The sequence below is a fragment of the Scleropages formosus genome, unplaced genomic scaffold, assembly GCF_900964775.1.
Source record: "Scleropages formosus unplaced genomic scaffold, fSclFor1.1, whole genome shotgun sequence".
Lineage (NCBI taxonomy): Eukaryota > Metazoa > Chordata > Actinopteri > Osteoglossiformes > Osteoglossidae > Scleropages > Scleropages formosus.
The window spans coordinates 16,505-38,496 of NW_021641046.1; the positions used below are offsets into that span (position 1 = coordinate 16,505).

The 21,992-nt window shown below is 45.0% G+C and overlaps 1 protein-coding gene and 2 long non-coding RNA genes across 3 annotated transcripts in view; all 3 read right to left on the reverse strand.

Annotated features, from left to right (window-relative positions):
- Nucleotides 1-2,587: 2,587 nt before the first annotated feature.
- On the reverse strand, nt 2,588-3,161 carry LOC114909780 (uncharacterized). Its single transcript, XR_003797388.1, has 3 exons — nt 3,108-3,161; nt 2,778-2,827; nt 2,588-2,665 (listed from the first exon to the last, which is right to left on the reverse strand). It is a non-coding gene; the product is annotated as an uncharacterized LOC114909780 (long non-coding RNA).
- A 5-nt stretch (nt 3,162-3,166) lies between these two features.
- On the reverse strand, nt 3,167-5,018 carry LOC114909781 (uncharacterized). Its single transcript, XR_003797389.1, has 3 exons — nt 4,955-5,018; nt 3,323-3,359; nt 3,167-3,178 (listed from the first exon to the last, which is right to left on the reverse strand). It is a non-coding gene; the product is annotated as an uncharacterized LOC114909781 (long non-coding RNA).
- A 6,158-nt stretch (nt 5,019-11,176) lies between these two features.
- Nucleotides 11,177-21,992, reverse strand: part of LOC114909783 (DNA-dependent protein kinase catalytic subunit-like) — a 53,562-nt gene continuing 42,746 nt past the window's right edge. The window contains exons 70-85 of the mRNA XM_029249580.1: nt 21,792-21,976; nt 21,319-21,499; nt 20,365-20,525; nt 20,025-20,236; nt 19,774-19,861; nt 19,275-19,418; nt 18,924-19,140; nt 18,113-18,180; nt 17,803-18,023; nt 17,223-17,315; nt 16,090-16,170; nt 15,201-15,272; nt 14,500-14,701; nt 12,262-12,450; nt 12,027-12,166; nt 11,177-11,416 (exon numbers count right to left, since the gene is read on the reverse strand). Coding sequence (XP_029105413.1) covers nt 11,212-11,416; nt 12,027-12,166; nt 12,262-12,450; nt 14,500-14,701; nt 15,201-15,272; nt 16,090-16,170; nt 17,223-17,315; nt 17,803-18,023; nt 18,113-18,180; nt 18,924-19,140; nt 19,275-19,418; nt 19,774-19,861; nt 20,025-20,236; nt 20,365-20,525; nt 21,319-21,499; nt 21,792-21,976 — 2,459 coding nt within the window. The 3' untranslated portion in view covers nt 11,177-11,211. The remainder of the gene's footprint in view (nt 11,417-12,026; nt 12,167-12,261; nt 12,451-14,499; nt 14,702-15,200; nt 15,273-16,089; nt 16,171-17,222; nt 17,316-17,802; nt 18,024-18,112; nt 18,181-18,923; nt 19,141-19,274; nt 19,419-19,773; nt 19,862-20,024; nt 20,237-20,364; nt 20,526-21,318; nt 21,500-21,791; nt 21,977-21,992) is intronic.

Below are 21,992 nucleotides of genomic sequence, written 5' to 3' on the forward strand. Positions count from 1 at the left end.
TTAAGGACTTAAACGTGTATACTTTGCAGTACATTTATAATACACAGCACCGTACGTAGCAACTTAAATGGAGCCTCTGCGCTCGCCTGCTTTGAAACCCGACCGTCTTGAAACTCGTACTGATCGGAGCTGGCCACGCTTGCTGAGGCACCACGCACCCGGCGTGCTTGGATTTCTTAATAAAAGTTCACCTTTTATTTAAGGACTTAAACGTGTATACTTTGCAGTACATTTATAATACACAGCACCGTACGTAGCACCTTAAATGGAGCCTCTGCGCTCGCCTGCTTTGAAACCCGACCGTCTTGAAACTCGTACTGATCGGACCTGGCCACGCTTGCTGAGGCACCACGCACCCGGCGTGCTTGGATTTCTTAATAAAAGTTCACCTTTTATTTAAGGACTTAAACGTGTATACTTTGCAGTACATTTATAATACACAGCACCGTACGTAGCACCTTAAATGGAGCCTCTGCGCTCGCCTGCTTTGAAACCCGACCGTCTTGAAACTCGTACTCATCGGAGCTGGCCACGCTTGCTGAGGCACCACGCACCCGGCGTGCTTGGATTTCTTAATAAAAGTTCACCTTTTATTTAAGGACTTAAACGTGTATACTTTGCAGTACATTTATAATACACAGCACCGTACGTAGCACCTTAAATGGAGCCTCTGCGCTCGCCTGCTTTGAAACCCGACCGTCTTGAAACTCGTACTGATCGGAGCTGGCCACGCTTGCTGAGGCACCACGCACCCGGCGTGCTTGGATTTCTTAATAAAAGTTCACCTTTTATTTAAGGACTTAAACGTGTATACTTTGCAGTACATTTATAATACACAGCACCGTACGTAGCACCTTAAATGGAGCCTCTGCGCTCGCCTGCTTTGAAACCCGACCGTCTTGAAACTCGTACTGATCGGAGCTGGCCACGCTTGCTGAGGCACCACGCACCCGGCGTGCTTGGATTTCTTAATAAAAGTTCACCTTTTATTTAAGGACTTAAACGTGTATACTTTGCAGTACATTTATAATACACAGCACCGTACGTAGCACCTTAAATGGAGCCTCTGCGCTCGCCTGCTTTGAAACCCGACCGTCTTGAAACTCGTACTGATCGGAGCTGGCCACGCTTGCTGAGGCACCACGCACCCGGCGTGCTTGGATTTCTTAATAAAAGTTCACCTTTTATTTAAGGACTTAAACGTGTATACTTTGCAGTACATTTATAATACACAGCACCGTACGTAGCACCTTAAATGGAGCCTCTGCGCTCGCCTGCTTTGAAACCCGACCGTCTTGAAACTCGTACTGATCGGAGCTGGCCACGCTTGCTGAGGCACCACGCACCCGGCGTGCTTGGATTTCTTAATAAAGTTCACCTTTTATTTAAGGACTTAAACGTGTATACTTTGCAGTACATTTATAATACACAGCACCGTACGTAGCACCTTAAATGGAGCCTCTGCGCTCGCCTGCTTTGAAACCCGACCGTCTTGAAACTCGTACTGATCGGAGCTGGCCACGCTTGCCTGAGGCACCACGCACCCGGCGTGCTTGGATTTCTTAATAAAAGTTCACCTTTTATTTAAGGACTTAAACGTGTATACTTTGCAGTACATTTATAATACACAGCACCGTACGTAGCAACTTAAATGGAGCCTCTGCGCTCGCCTGCTTTGAAACCCGACCGTCTTGAAACTCGTACTGATCGGAGCTGGCCACGCTTGCTGAGGCACCACGCACCCGGCGTGCTTGGATTTCTTAATAAAAGTTCACCTTTTATTTAAGGACTTAAACGTGTATACTTTGCAGTACATTTATAATACACAGCACCGTACGTAGCACCTTAAATGGAGCCTCTGCGCTCGCCTGCTTTGAAACCCGACCGTCTTGAAACTCGTACTCATCGGACCTGGCCACGCTTGCTGAGGCACCACGCACCCGGCGTGCTTGGATTTCTTAATAAAAGTTCACCTTTTATTTAAGGACTTAAACGTGTATACTTTGCAGTACATTTATAATACACAGCACCGTACGTAGCGTGTGTTTGTTTTGTGCTCCTTCTCTCACAGTGAATACACACACACAGCCCTGTGAAGTCCATTGTACATGCTCATCCTCACAGACCCACAGCGTTCCATAACCAGTCTCCATGGCAAGAAAAAAGGTTTCCCTGGCAACCGAATCTTCACATCGTTCAGGATCAGTGTTGGTGTTTTGGAAAAACACCACAGTGGTGAGCAGATGGAGAGACGTGACATACATCCTACAGCAGTGAGACTCGGAGAGAGACACCACACACGGTAGCACTCAGCGGGCGTCTCTAAGAAAGTGCACAAAGAGTGCCCAGCTGGACAGCAGCGGGAAACGCACCACACACAGCTGGGTGTTAATCTAAGTGACGCTACGCACAGATGGGGGGCAGTCTGAGTGAGAAAACACACACAGTGGAAGGATGACCGCAGGTCACGTTTGGGGGGTTGTCACACACTCTCACGTGGTGGTTGTCGGTGCCGCGGTACGAGTGTCAGTCAGCACAGGTGAGATCTGCACCTTGGTCGAGGCCACGTTGCTGACGGAGCGGTGCGTTTCGATGGTCTCCAGCTGGTCCAAGCACCAGTCCAGCTCCTCCAAGGTCTCGCGAGCCAGCTGCTGGTAGGTCTCCTCTGTGAGGTCACATGAAGGCAACATCAAGGTCACATGACTGTGCTGATGTTTGTGCGTGGATGAGTGCAAGTGTGAATGTGAGTGATGCAAAGGGTATCGAACTAAACGTACCGGAGAGCACTGTCCTGGGAGTGGTTTGCTGCATTCCCAGTGGAGACCTCCTGCATGTTACAACAGGGATACGTGAACAGCGCCACCTACTGGCCATTGTGGGGAATGTAACATTATTTTGAGGCCGATGGAAAAAAGGCTTCACCACGTTCGAGGAAGCACACAAAGCATCATACTTTCACAGTTCAGTGACACAATGCTACTCACACACACTCTGTCAAACACGCTCTCACACACTCACAGACTGTCACAGACGAGGTGGTAACATGGTTTTCATTGACTGCAGTGACAGTTTGGATTGGCAGGTTTCACCGAAAGCAAGACACTGACTTGACCGTGGGTGATGAGACGTTGGCGAGGAGGGCAAAGTTGCTTCTTACAGATCACAGACTTGCCAGAACCTGGAAAGAGAGGAGAGCCCGATGAGTGATTGTGAGCGATGCTCTAGGCTGTATGAGTCGTCCTCAGGGGTAAACCCAGCTGGAATTCAGGGCTCAAGAACCGAGGGACTCGGATCACCAGCTCCGTGTGCGAAACAGCCTCACCTGAGCAAAAGGGGTGACAATGAAGTCTTCTGTGAGCCTGAGGAGAGGAACGACAAGGACATAAAAGTCAAGCGTGCTAGCAACAATTAGTGAATAAAACAAAGTACATAAAATTTCCTCCCACAGTGCAAAGACATTCTGTTCAGCTGAGCTGGGAACTACAAACTGACCTTTCTGAACATCAGCGCATATGTGAGAAACGTCCAAAGAAAGGTCAAGAATGAGGAAGGTGATGGCATGTGAAGGTACAAACAATGGGACTTCAAAGTCACAGTGAATGAAACACGCAGTATTGGAGGAGAAGTGATTACTAAGCATTTTACGCACAGGCTCCTCAGGTTTTGGATGTCTGAGCCACAAATTGCTAAAGGCAAAAACATCTTCCAGTTTATTTGTGATTGCACTTTTCTTTAACTCTTTTTTAAAAACATCTGTGGAGGAACAAATATGACCTGCGTTTACCCTCTGAGCTGAGAGATGGCAGTAAAGAGCAGCCAAATGGAAGAGGAGTGTGGGACCACCTGAATTCAGCTCACTTCCACAGTGTTTACAGCTCCTGCCTGGGGATCCTGAGTGTCAGCGATCAACAGCAAGATGAGGAACGCTACGTACGCTTATGGGATCAATCAATCAGTCATTACCTGGCATTCAATGGGAACTTGTGGAGGTCACATATTTTTTTTACATTTATTCAGTTAGCAGACACTTTTCTCCAAGGCGACGTACATCCCAGCGAAAATACAATGTGTTCATTACATTAGGAGAAAGAGACGCGTGATTCTTAAGTACAGTTAGTTTGTTTCTTTCCACCATATGAACCAATGTTCAGTCATATTTTGAGTCATTGTTAAATTCTGCAACGGAGTGTCATCACATGCAGAGTGTACCCTGCCTAGCCTTGGGCTCTGTGCTTCTGGAACAGGCTCTGGACCACCATGACCCCAAATTGGCCAAGTGGATCATTTTTCAATTGGAACACAGCTTGAAGTCCATCCAAGATGCCATTCACCAACATTATAATTACTTGTTAAACACTGGCTTACAAATTGTTATGTTCTATAATGCCCAGGAGGGGTGGGCTACTACTGGCCCGTGGACCCCCAGAGGTTTTTTTTCCTCCCTCAACTTTCAGTTGGGAGTTTTTGTTCCTTTCCCCGGTGGCCGGTAGGTATACTTATAGCTCTATAATAAGTTCTTCATTATGGCAGCCATTAGTTGACCGTCTTCTTTGTTTGTATCCGTTTTTCTTGCCTTATGTCTGTGTTAAAGTGCTCTGTGTCACTGCATGAGAAGAGCGCTTTATAAAAAAATAAAATAATAATAATAATAATAATAATAAAAATACTAATGTCTCTAAAGGTTTTTTTTTTTTAACCTATTATAGCTATCTGAGACATTTACAGAAACCAATCAGCAAATCAATCAAGTGACACCTCAATAACAATTAACCTTCCATGGATTGTGAGTCGGTGGTGAAAAATGACTTTGGATTTACAAACAAAAAAGACTTCCGAACACACATGGGGCCCCAGTTGTGTTTGCAGCTGTGAGTTCCGAGGACTAGTCAGTGAGCTTGTAATACACACAGTGCGTTTAGAGACTGTGCAGAGATATGGAGCGGGAGCCTCTTACCCTTCGCTGGTAAGAGAGGAGTTGCGGGACATGGCCTTGGGAGACAGGTCGTAGTCGGAGTCCGAACGGTACAGGAAGGACTCGCTCCGCTGGCTCAGTGGGAAGTAGGGGTGCAGCAGCAGACCTGGACTCTCCTGCAAAGCCAGAGGACTCCGTTCTTGGGATGGAACATTGTCCACCTCCAGGCTATGAGAAACACGCAACTTGTGAGACCAGGGAGGGACTAGTGGAAACATTCACCTGGCCAGGTGCACCTCTCGCACAGCTCCTACCTGTCCGAGTCAGCGTGAGCGATGACGATACGCATTCTGCTGTCAGACGATACATTCGGGATGGAACTTACGTCGAACAGGGACTCGATTCTTTCGAAAGACGCCGTCTCGGCTACCGGTGTTCGACTCCTCGCTCTGGACGCTCTGCCTCGCTCTCTAAAGGAGAGATGTAACGCTGCATGCTGTATGAAGGAGCAAGAACTAACAAAGACAAACTGGGTGAGAAAACTGTTGTGTTGATGCTCTCATACACAAGTAGAGACCGAAACAGGGCACGGTGACCCAAAGCTGCAGAAAAAAAAGATAACGCGTTTGCGTCAAGTGCGGAAAACAGAATAAGGTTCAGGTGTTTGCAAAATCCCCAGAAAAGAACAAGCCCAAGAAAGCGGAAAGTTCCAACCCTAACCCTAGCTCCAACCCTGACTGTCACATCCTGAGCTGTGACAGGCATGCCAGTAGCAAAGAATCAGTAAGATGCCAGCAAAAATACCATCAGTGAAGTATTGACTCTTGCTGTTGCTGCTGCCTGTTCACATGCATTTCACTTTGTGCTGTTACACTGTTTGTTTTGGTCCAGTATTTCACTTAACATTTTTTGTTTGAACCAGGTTGGCTGCTGGGGGAAAGGCCTACCGGTATCCGTTTGTCCTGAACTATTAACATTTCTTAAATTAAACTACGACAAGTACATCATGCAGGTGGTTGTTAAAAGTAAACACACTTACTGCAGTTTTCAAGGATCATTTCTGTAGTTTCTTTGCTCACCCTTCAGCAGTTTAACATCTTTCTTGTGCTGGTTAGCTTGTATTGCAAACCAGATGGACTGAACCGTTTGGGGTATTTCTAGGTGGAAGTCCTTGGGCACAACCAACTTGACGGGTGATTTACTGTGTAACGGGATAAATGTTTTTGCATACTGTAAGATAGGGATATTTATAATAGACAAATGTTTCATATGGTTTGTATGCTTTTCTATTTATGTTGGGTGTTATTCTTGCGGAATACGCATTTTGGAATTAGTTGTTGAGGCTGTTATGGTGTAGCCAGAAGGGCGAAGTTTCTGCTCTAAAGCTTGTATTTGGTCATTAATTAGGAGACTCACACAGACTCATGGGGGAGACATTACTCCGCAACACAAAACTAAAAAAATTCTCTGACAACACATGCGACTCTCCCACAACTGGACACCCCATAAACACACACACACACACACACACACACACACACACACACACACACACACACACACACACACACACAACGCCTTTACACACCTCCCAGCAACACTTCATTCACCAGCATCACTCCACCGTGCACAAACACACCGAAAACAAAACTGACATGCTACAACCTGGAAGAGAACACATGTTGCCAGAGCAACCAAAATACAACTGTGCAAACAAAGTCCATAACTCTCCTCAGCCTAACCCTAACCTTAGCTCCAACCCTTAACCCTAGCCCAAGCTCACACCCAAAGACGTGCTCCGAACCTAGCCCTAGCTCACACCGTAACCCAAGCTCTATGTGTAGCTCCAGCCCTAACCCTAGCTCCAACCCTAGCTCCTGCTCTATCCATAGTTCCAACCCTAAAACTAGCTCCAACCCTTCGCCTTCCTCCAACCCTAACCCTAGCTGCAGCCCTATCCCTAGCTCCAACTTTAACCCTAGCTCCAAGCCTAAAACTTGCTCCAATCCGAATCATAGCTCAAACGCTACCCCTAGCTCCAACCCTAACCCAAGCTCTATACTGAGATCCAGCCCTAACCCTAGCTCAAACCCTCACCTAAGCTCTATCCCCAGCTCCATCCAAAACCTTAGCCCCAACCTTAACCGTAGCTCCTGCCCTATCCATAGATCCAGCTCTTACCCTAGCTCCAACCCAAACCTAAGCTCCAACTATAACCTTTGCTGCAACCCTATGCCTAGCTCCAAATAACCCATTTTATTATATCTTCCTCCCCTAATAACATTATGTGACAGACAGTACAAAAAAAAAAAAAAAAAATGGAGGCCTGGATGAAAAGTAACATGTATATACTCCAGTCCCATTATGAAGGCATAATACACAGACAAAAACCCACTTCTGACTTAGCCAGTGTGGCAGAATGGGAGGTGGTGGTGAAGTTGGAAAAAAGTAGATATAGACACCAATTAAAAGAAGAAACATTGATCGGAACGAAACATATCCTGGGTCTTAATAAACGAACAGAAAACAGTGAGGAAAAAGACAGGGTCAAAACAGTAACCCGTCTGGGGCCAGCAAATAGCCACCGGACATACGCACAAGTAAGAAACACGGAACAGAACAGAGTAGGAACGGATAGGACAGGTAAAACAATAGCACAAGTACATAGGGAAGCAGACACACCACCTAGGGCTCCACAGGACAGACAGACAGAGCGGGACAAAAGGAAAAACAAAACAAACAGAAAGTGGCTACAGTGAAGTAAATAAACAGAATGACAAAGGGAAGGAGACGGAATAAACAGGCAAGGGAACGGGAGGAAAGGGACAAAGACGTACAGGACCTATAAGAACCAGCACCAGCGTAGGGTCCCAGGAGGTAGCAATAATTGAGGCCCTCCCGGAGAGCAGAACAGTTGTGGAAAAACAGACAAGCGGGGAGGAAAATAGACAGACTACAGTGGAAAGGACACACAATTTACTGAAAGTAGAACAGGCCATAGGCGGCAGTGCAACACTCAGTACAGAAAGGGGTGCGGAACAGGAGCAAACAGATAACATAAGAAACATGCACAGGAGCCGGAGCCCCCCCTGTCAGTTCGGAGGAGGAATTGGTGCCACAGACCGCAGAAGCACTTCGGACACCTACACGACACTCGGCCACGGAGAGGAAGATTGCAGAGTGGGAATCAGAAGTAAGGGAACCGACCGTAATTATAGGGGATAGGAAGAATCGTAGGCACCACACCGAACGGGGTTCAGGTAGACAGCTACCCAGAGGCCAACTTCTTTCACATAGCCAAAATATTAGGAAAAAAAAAAGAGACAAACATACACCTCCAGACACAACAGGTAATATTAGCTGCAGGACTGCATAACTGTCTGCAACAACCGTACAAGACAGTTATCGAGCGATTACAGCACATGTGGAGGGCGGCAAGGGAAACTTTCCCAAATGCCTCCATACACACGCCCCTGATACAATACTCGGACATGTTACCCAGGGAGCAACAGAACACACTGGACGCCATCAACAGACACACTGAGCAACACGGGAGTTCATTACCGATGATCAACAAACTTCTCTTCAAAGTCGATCGTCTTAACGTAACACGGTGGACAACAGGAACGGCGCATTTGACCGTCGGACACTGGCTGGACCGGTTAAACTTTTAAGGGTGGAGACGTGTGACAAAAACACAAAGCACACCAACATTATCAACTTGTCCAAAACGTTCACCCTGACAAAACCGGAAGAGGAACTTCTGGAGAGAGACCTCACTTTCATTCCCACACCAGATGGACCAGATTTGGGGGAACTCCTCAGGGACATCCATTCATACAAGAGAAAATTAAAACTATTAGACTACTTCAATTTCCAACAAAAGAAACGGCTAACCCCATTTACCAAATCATCTAAATGGGAACCAAATTTGAAACAAGTCAGTCCCAATATTCGGAAATTAATCAAATACAACAATAAAATAATACGATCCATCACACACACACACACACACACACAACCAAAAACGTAACTTCAGCCCACCCTTAAGGGGGGCAATACAGACACTAAGGAAAAACAAACACATAGTCTTCAACTCGGCAGGCAAATGTTCTGCAATCGTAATAATGGACGCACAACAGCACAAATACGAGGCCACTCGACAACTAAGTAATACGGAATATTACACTCCGCTCCCGCATCCACTGGGACCGGAAACAAGTCGAGATTTTAACACAGTTACAAATCAAATAGTACATAACAAAGAAACAAAAACATTACTTAACGGGACCTGAAATTCCACGGGCCCGAAATTTCTACCTCCTCCCAAAAATACACGCAGACCCCGAAACATGGACGATCCCTGGAGAGATCCCCAAAGGAAGTCCTACAGTGTCAGACTGCAATAGTGAAACGTACCATATAGCAGAGTACATTGACAGCTACCTGAACCCTCTGTCCCAGCTACATCCCAGCTACCTAAAGGACACATACGACTTCATTAGCAAGCTGGAGAAGGTTTCCGTTCCAGAGGATGCAATTTTATTCACTATTGACATCAACAGCCTGTACACAAACATTGCCACAGATCTGGGCCTAGAAGCGGTAAGGACACTCTTCAACAAGTATCCAGACCCGAATAGACCAGATGTGAAAATACTAGAACTACTGGACATAAGCCTAACCAGAAATGACTTTGTATTCGACTCCAAAAGCTACTTACAGATCCAGGGCACAGCAATGAGCAAAGAAATTCGCAGCACCTATGCTAACATATACATATATATTATAGAACAAGCGGGTTAAGTCAATTCACTCCCGCAGTGTGGAAGAAGCAAGCTAATTTCTTTTGTGAGGGAGGGGGAGAGTGTTGCAAGTCACACGCGTGGTTGTGGTGGTACGAGTTTTAAAGTGGGGTGAAGTGCGTGACTGGAAGTTGGCAGCGGATGCGGGAAAACAGCTGCAGATGCCACAGTGCATTGCGATCACGGCGTTGAGACCCGATATTGTGCTGTACTCCGAGGGCGCACGGATAGTGTACTTCATTGAATTAACGATAACCTTCGAAAACTCATTGGAAGATGCCTTTGAGAGGAAGAAACTGAAGTACACCGAGTTGGCTGGTGAGGTGAGGGAGCGAGGCTGGCAGTGCGTTATTAGACCGGTGGAGATCGGTACTAGAGGGTTTGTTGCAAAATCAACCACGTCGCTACTGTTGGAGTTTGGTTTCAGGGGTCAGTCGTTAAGAGCAGCGATTAAAAGCTTGTCAGAGGTAGCAGAAAGATCCAGTCAGTGGTTGTGGATGAGGAGGCATCAGGGTGTTTGGGGGAAGCACACTTGAGTGGGGAGTACTTGCCTATGTGAACATCAATGGTTTGAGTTTTGTTGTCACCTCCATATGCTGATGTGGTGTGTTGGTTGGTTGGTTGATGTATGGTTGGAGTGGGTTTTTTTTTTTTTCTTTTTTTGTGGGTGGAGTTGCTGGGATGGCACTGTGGGCATGGAGGAGGGTGGGTCTGGGACGCCAGATCTCGCCGTTGAGCCTTCTGGAGGTGTCGTGGGCTCAATTCAATGAAACATCAACGAAGGAAGGTGTCCACTTAACAACCCCAATGAAGTGCTCGTGGTGGCTCCCGGCAAGGAGGATGGTGTTTGCCCATGATGTGGGCTGATTTTTCTTGTGCAGGGAACTGTTTGGTAGGGTTTTGGGAGGGATGGAATCCTGTGGCGTGGTTGGTTTGTGTCCAGCCCCCCTTGATTTTAGCACGAGGGGTTGAACATCTTTCCCTGTGTATTATTGTATAGATATATATATGGCAGACTGGGAGCAAATATTATTTGACAAATGCCCAGTCAAACCAGTTCTCTACTAGAGATATCTAGATGACATTTTGGGGCATGGGAGAAGGAAAAAAAAAAAAAAAAACCATTTGGCATTGCCATCATGCAGCTCCATGATGCAAGACCAAGCGGCTTAATTTCCTCTGCCAACCACAGGGTGTCAACATGGCTATTTCACTGAGATAGGCAATGCAAATGCATCACTTGACAAAGTACTCTTAAAAAGAGTACACCGAACTGAAGAGAACAATAAAAGCGAGAGAAATCAAAAGAAACAACAAGGATGAGATGATAAAAAAAAAATTTATTTCCACAATTGTAAGTAAAAGCATTTTGTCCAGCAATTTTCCAATAACACAGGCCACTGCTAGGAAAATTGGCCACTGAAATGTTTACACAATTTTGGTATAAATTACATTAGAGAAAGTAACCAGGAGACAAAAGTTGTAAACATAAAATCATATCCAGGCTTCCCAGCCTATCCAAACCCTTCCCAGTATGTTTGGGTCTGTGGCCTGGTCCAGCAGGCAGTCAACCTGGGTTTCCACAGACAGCCCATCATCTGCTTCGCGGGCTCGAACGTTGTGCTCCACCTCTCCTCGTGCCACTGCCAACATACCTTTGCAAGCCAGATCCTTCTCAAAGCCCAGCTGTAGTTCTTCACTTTAAAGACAAACACAGAACAACGTTCTTCACAATTTTCATCTACTTCAGGTTCAGTTTTCCACTATTTGCACTTTGGTAATACTGGATGGCCAATTTGTATGTCTACAGTGTTCAGTTATGTAAATATGCTAAGGCTAATGTACAATTAAAACTGATACACTGTAAAATGTAACCGAATGCAGAAAACCAGCTTAATGTGCCATTGTAGATATTCAGCGCCCTGCGAGTTCGGATAATTTGGGATACACAATGTATTCGGTTAACAGCTCTGATCAGAGTCTGGTTGTTCCATGAGCACAGCCTTTCAACTAAATTCATATGTGACACATTTCAATTCTCAAAGAGACTCAGATGACAGAAAGCTACATCCTGCTGCCTTTGGACCCAAAGGTGCAGGTTTGATTCCCACCTCCAGCTGTAGTACCCTTGAGCAAAGTAGTTAACCTGAATTGCTCTAGTAAAATCATGCAGCTGTATAAATGGGTTAATGTTCTAAGTCAGTTTGGAGAAAAGTATCACTTAAATTTAAAAATATATACTATACTAAGAAAAGCAACATAATACCATGTGCAAGCGTCCCAACTAGTAATTCAACAAATGAACATACCATGTTATGACAGCGGGGTTTACACCCTCCAGCTTCCTGCGGGCGAAGTTCACCTTTTGCACAGGGTACCAGTTCACGTCTTTGGTGTTCACGCTCTGTGTCCATGTGCCCCCTTTTTTCAGCTGTTTCAGCCCAAAGTTCTAAATATTGCAAAGAATCCTTTAGTAGAGCACATTTTGAAATATCTGACATCACAAGGACATCACTATAGAAGACTCAACTTGGTATGGTGTACCTTCCAGTCCAAAGAGGGCTCCTTCACAAAGATGTCCATTGTATTAAGTAGCAGGTCAGGACTGGCCCGGTAGGCCCTGAGACAGTGGACCATGGTGCTTTGGATGAGGCCAGACTCTCGCATGGGCTGCATCAAGCTGAGGAACTGCCTGGTAAGGCGGAATGGCATCATCTCTGGCACTGGGAGAAACTGCTCAGGAAAGAAGAGTTTTGCTTTATTAACTGCATAATATAGTTCATAAAAACTATCATTTCTGTTTAATGAGATGAACACACTATTATAACACACAGGTGCTTAGAGTAACTCTCAGTAACTGCATACAGTGCCGTACTGGAACTTAAATTCTCTACATAATCATATAGCATAGTCCCCTTGGATATGTTCCAAGACCTCCAGCGGATACCTGAAACCGCGGATAGTACCGAACCCTATACGTACTAACCGAGACGCTACCGAGGGACAAACGTGCGGGTAGTGGATACAGCGTGGACACACTGGATAAAGGGATGATACACGTCCTGGGCAGGACATAGCAGATTTTATCATGCTTCTCAGACCGGCGTACAATTTTAAACTTATCAATTATTTCTGGAATTTTCGATTTAACATTTTCAGACCACGGTTAACAACAGGTAAGTTGCAAGTCCAAGTTTACTGTCATGGATACAAGTACCATGTACATGTATCATGAAAATCTTCCTGAATGCTTCTCCACAGATTATGGGCAAGGACAATAGGAATAGTGCACAAACAAAACAATGACAAACAAAACAGTGTCAATGACAGTAAATAACAATAGCAGCAGTGACAGCAATAACAATAAATAATGGTAACAGTAGTAACAATAATGGTAACAGTCAGAACTCAGAACGAGGGAATGAGAATGCTTGAAGTGACAGTGTAATTTACCAATGCGCTTGGGTGGAGCAGTCCAACTTTAGTTACTAAAGGTGGCGCATTGGTTAGTGTTGTATAGTCTTACAGCAGTGGGGTAAAAGCTGTTCCTGTACCTAGCTGTGCGGGTTCAAATAGACCTGAGCCGCTTTGCAGATGGCAGAGAAGAAAAAAGTGCCTGTGCGGGGTGACTATGATCTTTCATGATGCGCATTGTCTTTCTGAGGGAGCGTGTGGTGTAGGTGTCCTCGACTGCTGGTAGCTGTGTGCCGATGATTTCCTGAGCTGTTTTGACCACCCTCTGTAGGGCTTTCTTGTCCTGTATGGAGCAGCTGCCACGCCAGGATGTAATACACCCTGTGAGGACGGACTCCATAGGACACCTGTAGAAAGTGGTGAGGACTGTAGTGGACATCCTAGCTTTCTTCAGACGCCTGAGGAGGTCGAGGCGTTGATGGGCTTTTTTGATGGTCGATGCTGTGTGCTCAGTCCATGTGAGTTTGGCAGTGAAGGTGACCCCGAGGAATTTGAAGCTGTTGACCCTCTCTACAACATCCCCTTCTACGTAGATGGGTACCTGAACCGTATCCTGTTTCCTGAAGTCAATCACCAGCTCCTTAGTTTTACTGACATTTAGAGACAGGTTGTTGTCCTGGCACCACTCTGCCAGGAGCCTCACCTCCTCTCTGTAAGCCGTCTCATCATTGTTGGTGATCAGACCCACAACGGTGGCATCGTCAGCAAACTTTATGATGGTGCTGAGCTGTGATTGGCCACACAGTCATGTGTGAACAGGGAGTATAGCACTGAGCTCAGGACACTTCTCTGTGGAGTGCCAGCGTTGAGGATCAGTGGGGAGGAGGTATTACTGCGAATCCGCACACACTGGGGTCTGTTGGTGAGGAAATCCAGGATCCAATTCCACAATGCTGCACTCAGTCCCGGTGTAGCATGACAAGGCGACGAGCAAAGGGGGTGGAGCCCGAGGTCAGCCGCCCACAGCTGAGACTAAGTGCCACCTCTATTTCTTCCCCCCGGGTCTCCCAGTGAGGGGCGAGATAGACGAGAAAGGAGGAGGAAGAGCACTGCAGATGCATGCCCGATCACTGTTTCCAAACCCCGCACATGCCCGCGCCTTCGTTCCCGAGCCCCACAACGACGCGGCAGAACCCGAAGTTCTGTCCCCGAATACCTGTTCCCGGTGCCGGGAAGGCTCTAATTCCTAAACCTTAAAGGAGGACAACATGACCACTTCAGTGGTATGTTGACCAAAATCCATAAAACTATGGGTGGGGTCAGAAAGAAATTCCAGAGGCAGGCAACGAAGCAATGAAAGACACGTACCTGTGTGGCAGTTCCGAAGGCATGACCAAAGTCAATTCCAATCATTCCTCCCGTCTCCATGTTGATCAAGAAGTTGGACAAATGGCGGTCTCCGATGCCTAAGAGCCAATGACTAATGCACATGAGGGCATGTGATGCCGTGAAGTGGGACCTCAAGAAGAGGAAGGCCTCTGGTGATGTGCTCATCTTGATGAAAGCTCTCCTGAACAGTGGAGACACTCAAATCAATGATCAGAGGCTTACAGATCATTCCAGTAAAGCCCAACTTCTCTTGTGTCTAGAGCCATAACAGTGTGCCTTGGGCTGGTAAAGAGTTGGGTTTGGCAAATTGGTGGAAGACCAGAAAAAAGAAAAAAAATTTCTGTGAGTGGTTTTGTTTGGCCAGTAAGGAAAGTGGAGTACAGTGACACAACATCAGTACTTCATCTGCATCAGAATCCCTATACTGTTCTACACTCGGCACCATAAACTGAATCACATGTAAAACCAAGGTTCTGCGTTTCTTATGCTCGACGTCACCTCATCGTCCTTTGTACTTAGAATAGCTTAAAGTTCTTATCCTCATCCCCTAAGCTGATCATTATCTGTGCTGGTCCTATGAATGTACTTAACTGATGTGAAGCGTAAAAAAAAAGTACATACCCACACTGCATTTCTGCAACTTAGTTTCTATTATTACTGGGATGATGTTGAATGCTCACCTTAGAAGATCCTCTGGTACAAGATTCTCTATTTTCTTGAAATTGGCTACAGTCTCATCTCGTTTGGCTTTCCTTTGAGATATAAGATCATTCAATGAGAATCAAAACCATAGTAAAATGAATAGAAACGCCAAAGATCCTGCTGAGGATACACAGCTATACTAATACATTTTACATCAATATTGGCACAAGTTTAATGAAGCCATTTTAAATTCTGAATAAGACTTTTTAAAAACATTATTTAAGTTTTTTTTGTTCATCTTTATTAAGAGTGCTAAAAATTGCAAGTTATATTGCATGTTTAAGTCCAGGCTCACAAACATAAAAATTAACTAACAGAAACATAGCTCTAAGGTGAGGCAGATGACAGAAGGGGTTTGCAACACACACACACACACACACACACACACACACACACACACACACACACACACACACACTTTCAGAACCGCTTGTTCAATACAGGGTCGCGGGGAACCGGAGCCCAGTCCGGCAACGCAGGGCATAAGGCTGGAGGGGGAGGGGACACACCCAGGATGGGACGCCAGTCCGTCGCAAGGCACCCCAAGGGGGACTCGAACCCCAGACCCACCGGAGATCAGGACCCGGCCCAACCCACTGCGCCACCACACCCCCCACATTAAAATATAATGCATATTAATTAATGATAAAATTAATTTTTAAAAAATTATTTTATGAAGTAAACTTGTGATAGTGTGTGTGTGGAATGGCTTGAGGAAGATGATAGCCAAATGTAACATTTAAATAATGAAAAACTGGAAGGTTAAAATACAATGGTGCAAAACGTGATGAAACACAAACAAGTGAGCACGCAAGTAACACCATAGAATGTCAGAGAGCATGACAATTCTAATGCAACAGTATTTACTTGTAAAGTTCTGCATAGCGCGGGACCCCTGCAGTCTTCCCAGCCACTTTTCCCAGCCAAGTCTCAAAGGCCTTCAGGGGTCTGCAGCACAGACAAGTGCAGATAAATACAAGTTTTGTTTCAGTATAAATGCAAAATCAGCTTTTCTACAATAATGCTTTCAATAACCCATTTGCTTTTAACTAGTCACATTTATTAATGCAGCAGGGACTTTTTTCAAAAGCAACTTACAATGGTAAGATACCTATTTAGCCATTTATAGAGCTGAGGAATTTTACCAGAGGAATATAGGGTAGGTACCTTGCTCAAGTGAACTACAGCAGTAGCAGAAATCTGAACCTACAACCTTTGGGTCAAGAGGCAGCAGCTGTAACCACTATGCTACTGGCTGCTCCGCACCTTTTAAAAGGCAAACAATTAAGGCAGTCCAGATGACATTAACCACTTTTTTCAGTGTTTACAAACACTTTTACCATGGCAACTCATCAACACGTTTCAAATGCACGGAGGTTCTCGGTTCTGGCTCCATTGTGGTGGAATAACCTTCCCCTTCTCGCTCAGAACTGTGGAAACTCTGTCTACATTTAAGAAGGGTTTGAAAACTCACCTTTTCCGGACCCTTTTCACCCAAGATCTCTCCAGCTCATGTATGGTGTAAATGTTCATGCACCGTAACTTTATGAGTATCACCAGATAAAGCCTTTGATCAGCTGCTACTCCGACATTGTATTTGCTTGTTTGTGTATCTTATAATATTAAAAAAAAAATTAAAAATAAAATTGGTAGGAGGGTATCAGGATTTGTCTGTCTTGTGTTTTATGCACCTACCTGAACGATGAACCTTGGTGCAGCAAGTGGTGTGGTAGGTAACAAACTAGGTTTGCTTGAGTCACATGTCTGCAGCCAGGTCTCTTTCTCTTAATGTAATGCACAAATTGTACTTTTGCTGAGATGAATGCCGCTTTAGTGTCTGCTAAATGAATAAATGTAAATGTGGCTCCAGACACAAGAACTTAAGTTGATGTGAAGATGCCATTAAAAGTCCTGAAATGACACCCATGAGTTACAGACTTTGCACCAGGGACCTTCGCAGGTCTGTGAAGGTAAACATTAAGCACAGGCTAAGACAGTACCTCTCTGCATCGTTGCGCTCTTCCTCAGACATCCTGCTGCGAAGGAAATCCTTCAAGGTGCAGGTATTTTCCATCCACTCAATGAGACCAACGCTGAGGGCATAACCACAATGTATCGGACAGATATCGCACGGATGCTGCACAACGTTTCCTAGACACAAACCCATGGACACCATAACTAAACATTGTGCGTTACTGACCATTGAGAGCTGACCTTAGAGTCAAGGCTAATTTGTTGAAATAATCAACACCCCACACTAAACTGGTAAATTTCTTAATTTGATTTATTCTTGAAAGTCATCTAAATGATTAGAGTGATATCCAGCATAGTTAACATTAATCAATATTAATCTGTAAGTGACCTAATGAATTTGCTACATAAATTTCACTGACTGGATCCAAAAAGCACGGTCATTACTGAAAATGATGAGACAATAAAACAAAATTGCAAAATGTATAACAAAAAAAAAAAAAAAAGAATTAGGACAGTTGTATTACAGCAATAACCACACACACACACACACACACACACACACACACACACACACACAGAGAAAAATACGAAAATGAGAGAACGCACCGTGTTGTCATGGGGACGACTTTATAGACGCACAGCGTCATGTTCTTCTGAGAGCAGGTGGCGTCACTCCAAAGGATGGTGTTCATGATGCTAAAAAGCTGCTCGATGCGCTGGTCCTGCCGCAAGTCTTCACCACCCTTTACCAGGAACGGATACTCGCGCTCATCGTCTCCCCGGATGATGAGTCGCTTAGGCTTCCGAATGGAGGTCATGACCTTCACCTGAAGGAACGCAGGGCAACATCAGCAGCTCATACAGGTATTCAAGGGCCTGAACATGCACATGCACGCACGCACAAAACCATACACACCCGTTCGTCAAAACCACTGATCTTCGCATGATACTCCGGCAGGGGTTTGGAGTTGCCATCATATTGTCCTGTGAGAAAACACACAAAAAACATTTAACTAGATGAATCTCATGAAAATGATAAACTCGGTTATGAGGCACTTTCGTTGGGTGCCACTTCAGTAGCAAGTCAGTACATGCTGTTCATACCATAAACACGTTCAACATTAGCCATCTTATCGATCACTGACACTCAGGAACATGCAAACTGTAAACCCTGTGGAACTGAGCTGAACTGAAGTGATTTCACACTCCTACTCTGTGTGGGTGTTCTTTACTGCCATCAATCAGTTTGGAGGGTAAATATGGGATTTGTTCCCTCTGCAAGAGAAACTTCAGAAAATGGAGAAGGAAATGCAATTACATTTATTCATTTAGCTGACGCTTTTCTCCAAAGCACCTTTCAATGTTAAGATCACAATTATTACATGCTTACAATCATTTACCCATTTATACAGCTGAGCAATTTTACCAGAGCAATTTAGGATAAGTACCTTGCTCAAGGGTACTACAGCCGGAGGTGGGGATCGAGCCTGCGACCTTTGGGTCCAAAGGCAGTAGTGCTAACCGCTACGCTACCAGCTGTCCCCTATCAATTAAAACGAGACAAAAAACATTCTTATCTTTGAAAATTAGTAATTTATCTTAATAGCACAAGGGGCTATTCTACAAGGGCACAGGGGAACTGGGCAAACAGCATCCTGCTACAGGCCTTCATGTGGTTCAGTGATGCCCACAGAATGAAAAGAAATGGCAATTTGTAGCGCTTGTACCTGGGATCTCTAGTTCACTGCGCAGCATCTCCACGCGGAAGTTGCTCATCCACAGGGAATACTCCTTTAGGTTCCCCGGCTCCTTCAGGTCGCTTTGGAAATGTCGCATTTTGGTCACCAAGCCATTAACCAGCATAAAGAAATCCTCGCCCCCCTTCTTCGCAAAGAGGCGGGACCCATCTGAACCGAACAATTTCTCGATTTCTTTCGCAAATCTCTGCAAACAAAAACATGAATAAAAAATTACAAGTAAATACTTCATTCTAATTTGAATAGTGGAATCCTCAAATACTTGTGAGGTTCTGTAGTAGGTGCATTTTCCTTAATATTTCTGCGAAAAGGTAACTGCACCTGTATGAACTTCTTGCGGAAGGAGCCAACGCCCACGGCTCTGTGATCCCCCAATGCAGAAAACATGTCGTCAAACATCCGTTTTATCATCGTCCTGTCTGGACTTTGTTTCTCCAGTTCATTCTTCACACTGTCCCACCAGTCCTGGTGTAAATTGTGGAACACAGATTACATTTACTTTTTTTTTCCTTCCAAAAAGCGTACATGCAGCTACTTGTATAATGCACACTGGTTTCTACTGTGGTATGAAATAAACCGAATGTACTCAGGATTCACATCTGCCTCTAAATCTCCCATGCTAGTGTAATGTGCATTACATTTTTCTTTTGTTCTTGGAGATGTACGGCACTTTGGAGAAAGGCATCCCCTAATTGAACAGATGTAATTTACTTAACTGATGCATTTCTCCAAAGCAGAGGTGAGAGCATTAAGATGTCTTCAAATTTCATTGATTAACACACAACTTCTGAGAAAGACTGACAGAGAAAATATCATTTACCCTGAAAACCATGTCTGGGTTTGTCAGCTGCTGCAAAGCATCTACAAAGTCCTTCACAACTCCATTCTCATCAAGCTGGGACTTCAACCTGCCAAAGATAAACCTGACGTTTCAAAGCTGCAGCCATAATGAATGAATTATACAATATTATTGTGTGTGTGTGTGTGTGTGTTTACTTTCATTTCAGTTATTCAGCATGCACAGAGGACCTGTTAGTCTCTTCAGGCTCTTTGACAGGACTCTAATGATACCTGGCGACAAACTGCTTGTTCCTATGCCCAGTCGAAGAGTTGTCAAACATGTAGCTTTCGTAGCTGATCATGAAAGGGTACACAAGGGCCTGTGGGTACGCTTTCGCTATGTCTGCGATAACCTGCTGCACAGCCACTGCCTCTGGTTTGTCCAAGAGTGCCATCATCTGGCTGATCCAAGAAATAAGCTGCCAGCACGGTACAGATGATACCTGACAAGAGTGATAAAGACCAGAAAAAACTTTTCAAAATGTTTAACAAAATGGGGAGGGGGGGGGGGGGGGAAAAAAAAGGAAAAACCATCCTTAACCTGTGCTCCGCCAACATAAAAACGACTAACCTCTTTGGCCATGAGACTCAAGGTCTCTGGTGGTAACAGTTCGAAGATCTGTAAAAGCCGTGGGAACTTCATTCGAGCCTCTTTGGAGTTCAGCTTCAGGGCTTTTATGAGCATCTCCACCACAAGAGCAGGGAAAGTTGGAAGTTCAGGAAACTCAGAAACTGGAAATGAAAACAAGCTGTTATAAACTGTAACACTGGGCAGATTTACGTCACACAGCCATTGAAGGACAGTGCAAATATTTATTTAATTTCTGTGGAATGTCTGCATACATATAATTTCTGTCAACAAAAATGTTCATTTACAGTCCTTTGCATGGCACAAAGTGCCTGGCCACTGTCTGCACATGCTTACTGAGAAAGCTCCATAGCCCGGACCGGTTGTTTATATACGAAAACACCTTTATGCATCATAACAAAATATTCACATTTACTCATTCAGCTGATGCTTTTCTCCAAAGTGACTAACAATGCAAATCTACCTCCAATTATTTACCCATTTGTACAGCTGGGTAATTTCTAGCAGAGCAATTCAGGGTAAGTACCTTGCTCAAGGGTACTACAGCCAGAGGTGGGATTTAAACCAGAGCCCTTTGGGTCCAAAGGCAGAAGTTGTACCTACGCTACCAGCTGTCCTGACAACCCGTTGTTGCTTTAACAGCAAGATAAAAGATGCACTGATGTAAGAATGAGGCAAAACCACTGGAAAAGGGACCAAGTAGGTGAGGTTCACATTTAAGCCACACACTAAATTTATTCATTCATTTACAACAATTAAGGTTAGCTGGGCGATTTTTGCTGTATCAGTTCAAGGTAAGTACCTCGCCCAAGGGTATTACAGCAGAAGTTAATATTTGAACCTATAACCTTCAAGTCTAGAGGCAACAGCTGTAACCACTGTGGCACCTGCTGCCCCCACAGTACACAAACATAAAGAGCACAAAAGGGCAATCACCATCTGGGCTCTTCTCCTCCTCACGGAGTCGTTGGTCACAGAAGTTTGCGAGGGCCATGTAGGCTTTGATGGCCTCAGGGGTGTCCATGTGAGAACTGGAGAGGGACTCCATTTTCTCGTCCACCGTTCTAACTGCGCTGCGCAGGAGCTCCAATGCACGGCACCGCAGACCGACCACCATCTGAGTTGCGCCAAGAGTGGGATTTATTATCTTCAACGTACCTTCAACATTCTAACCACAATGATTTCATCCCAGTGGTGTTCAGTGTGGGATTTATCACCTTCAATGACATTAGCAATTACAGTGATAGTTTTACAGTACAAAATGGTTTAATCTCATTGGTGTTAAGGGTGGGATTAATCGCCTTCCAACAGCTACATCATCAATTGTGCTTATACAATCACGTTGTAAACAGAACGGCTTCATCTCAGTGGGGGTTGCTGCGTCACCAAAAGCACGACTGACAATTTACCTGTTGAGTGCAAACAGATGATGATCCAGACATCTTCAGCAGTCTCTCCACTTTATCATTTCCAAGCTTTTCCAGTACGGTTACGTCCTTGCTTACTGCTGAGGCCATGATGCAGAACGTGGTGCCCAATAAAATCCTCTGCTCCAGGTAAACCTGGCACGTTGCATTGTCCACCTCAATCTCTTCTGCAAGATGCAACAC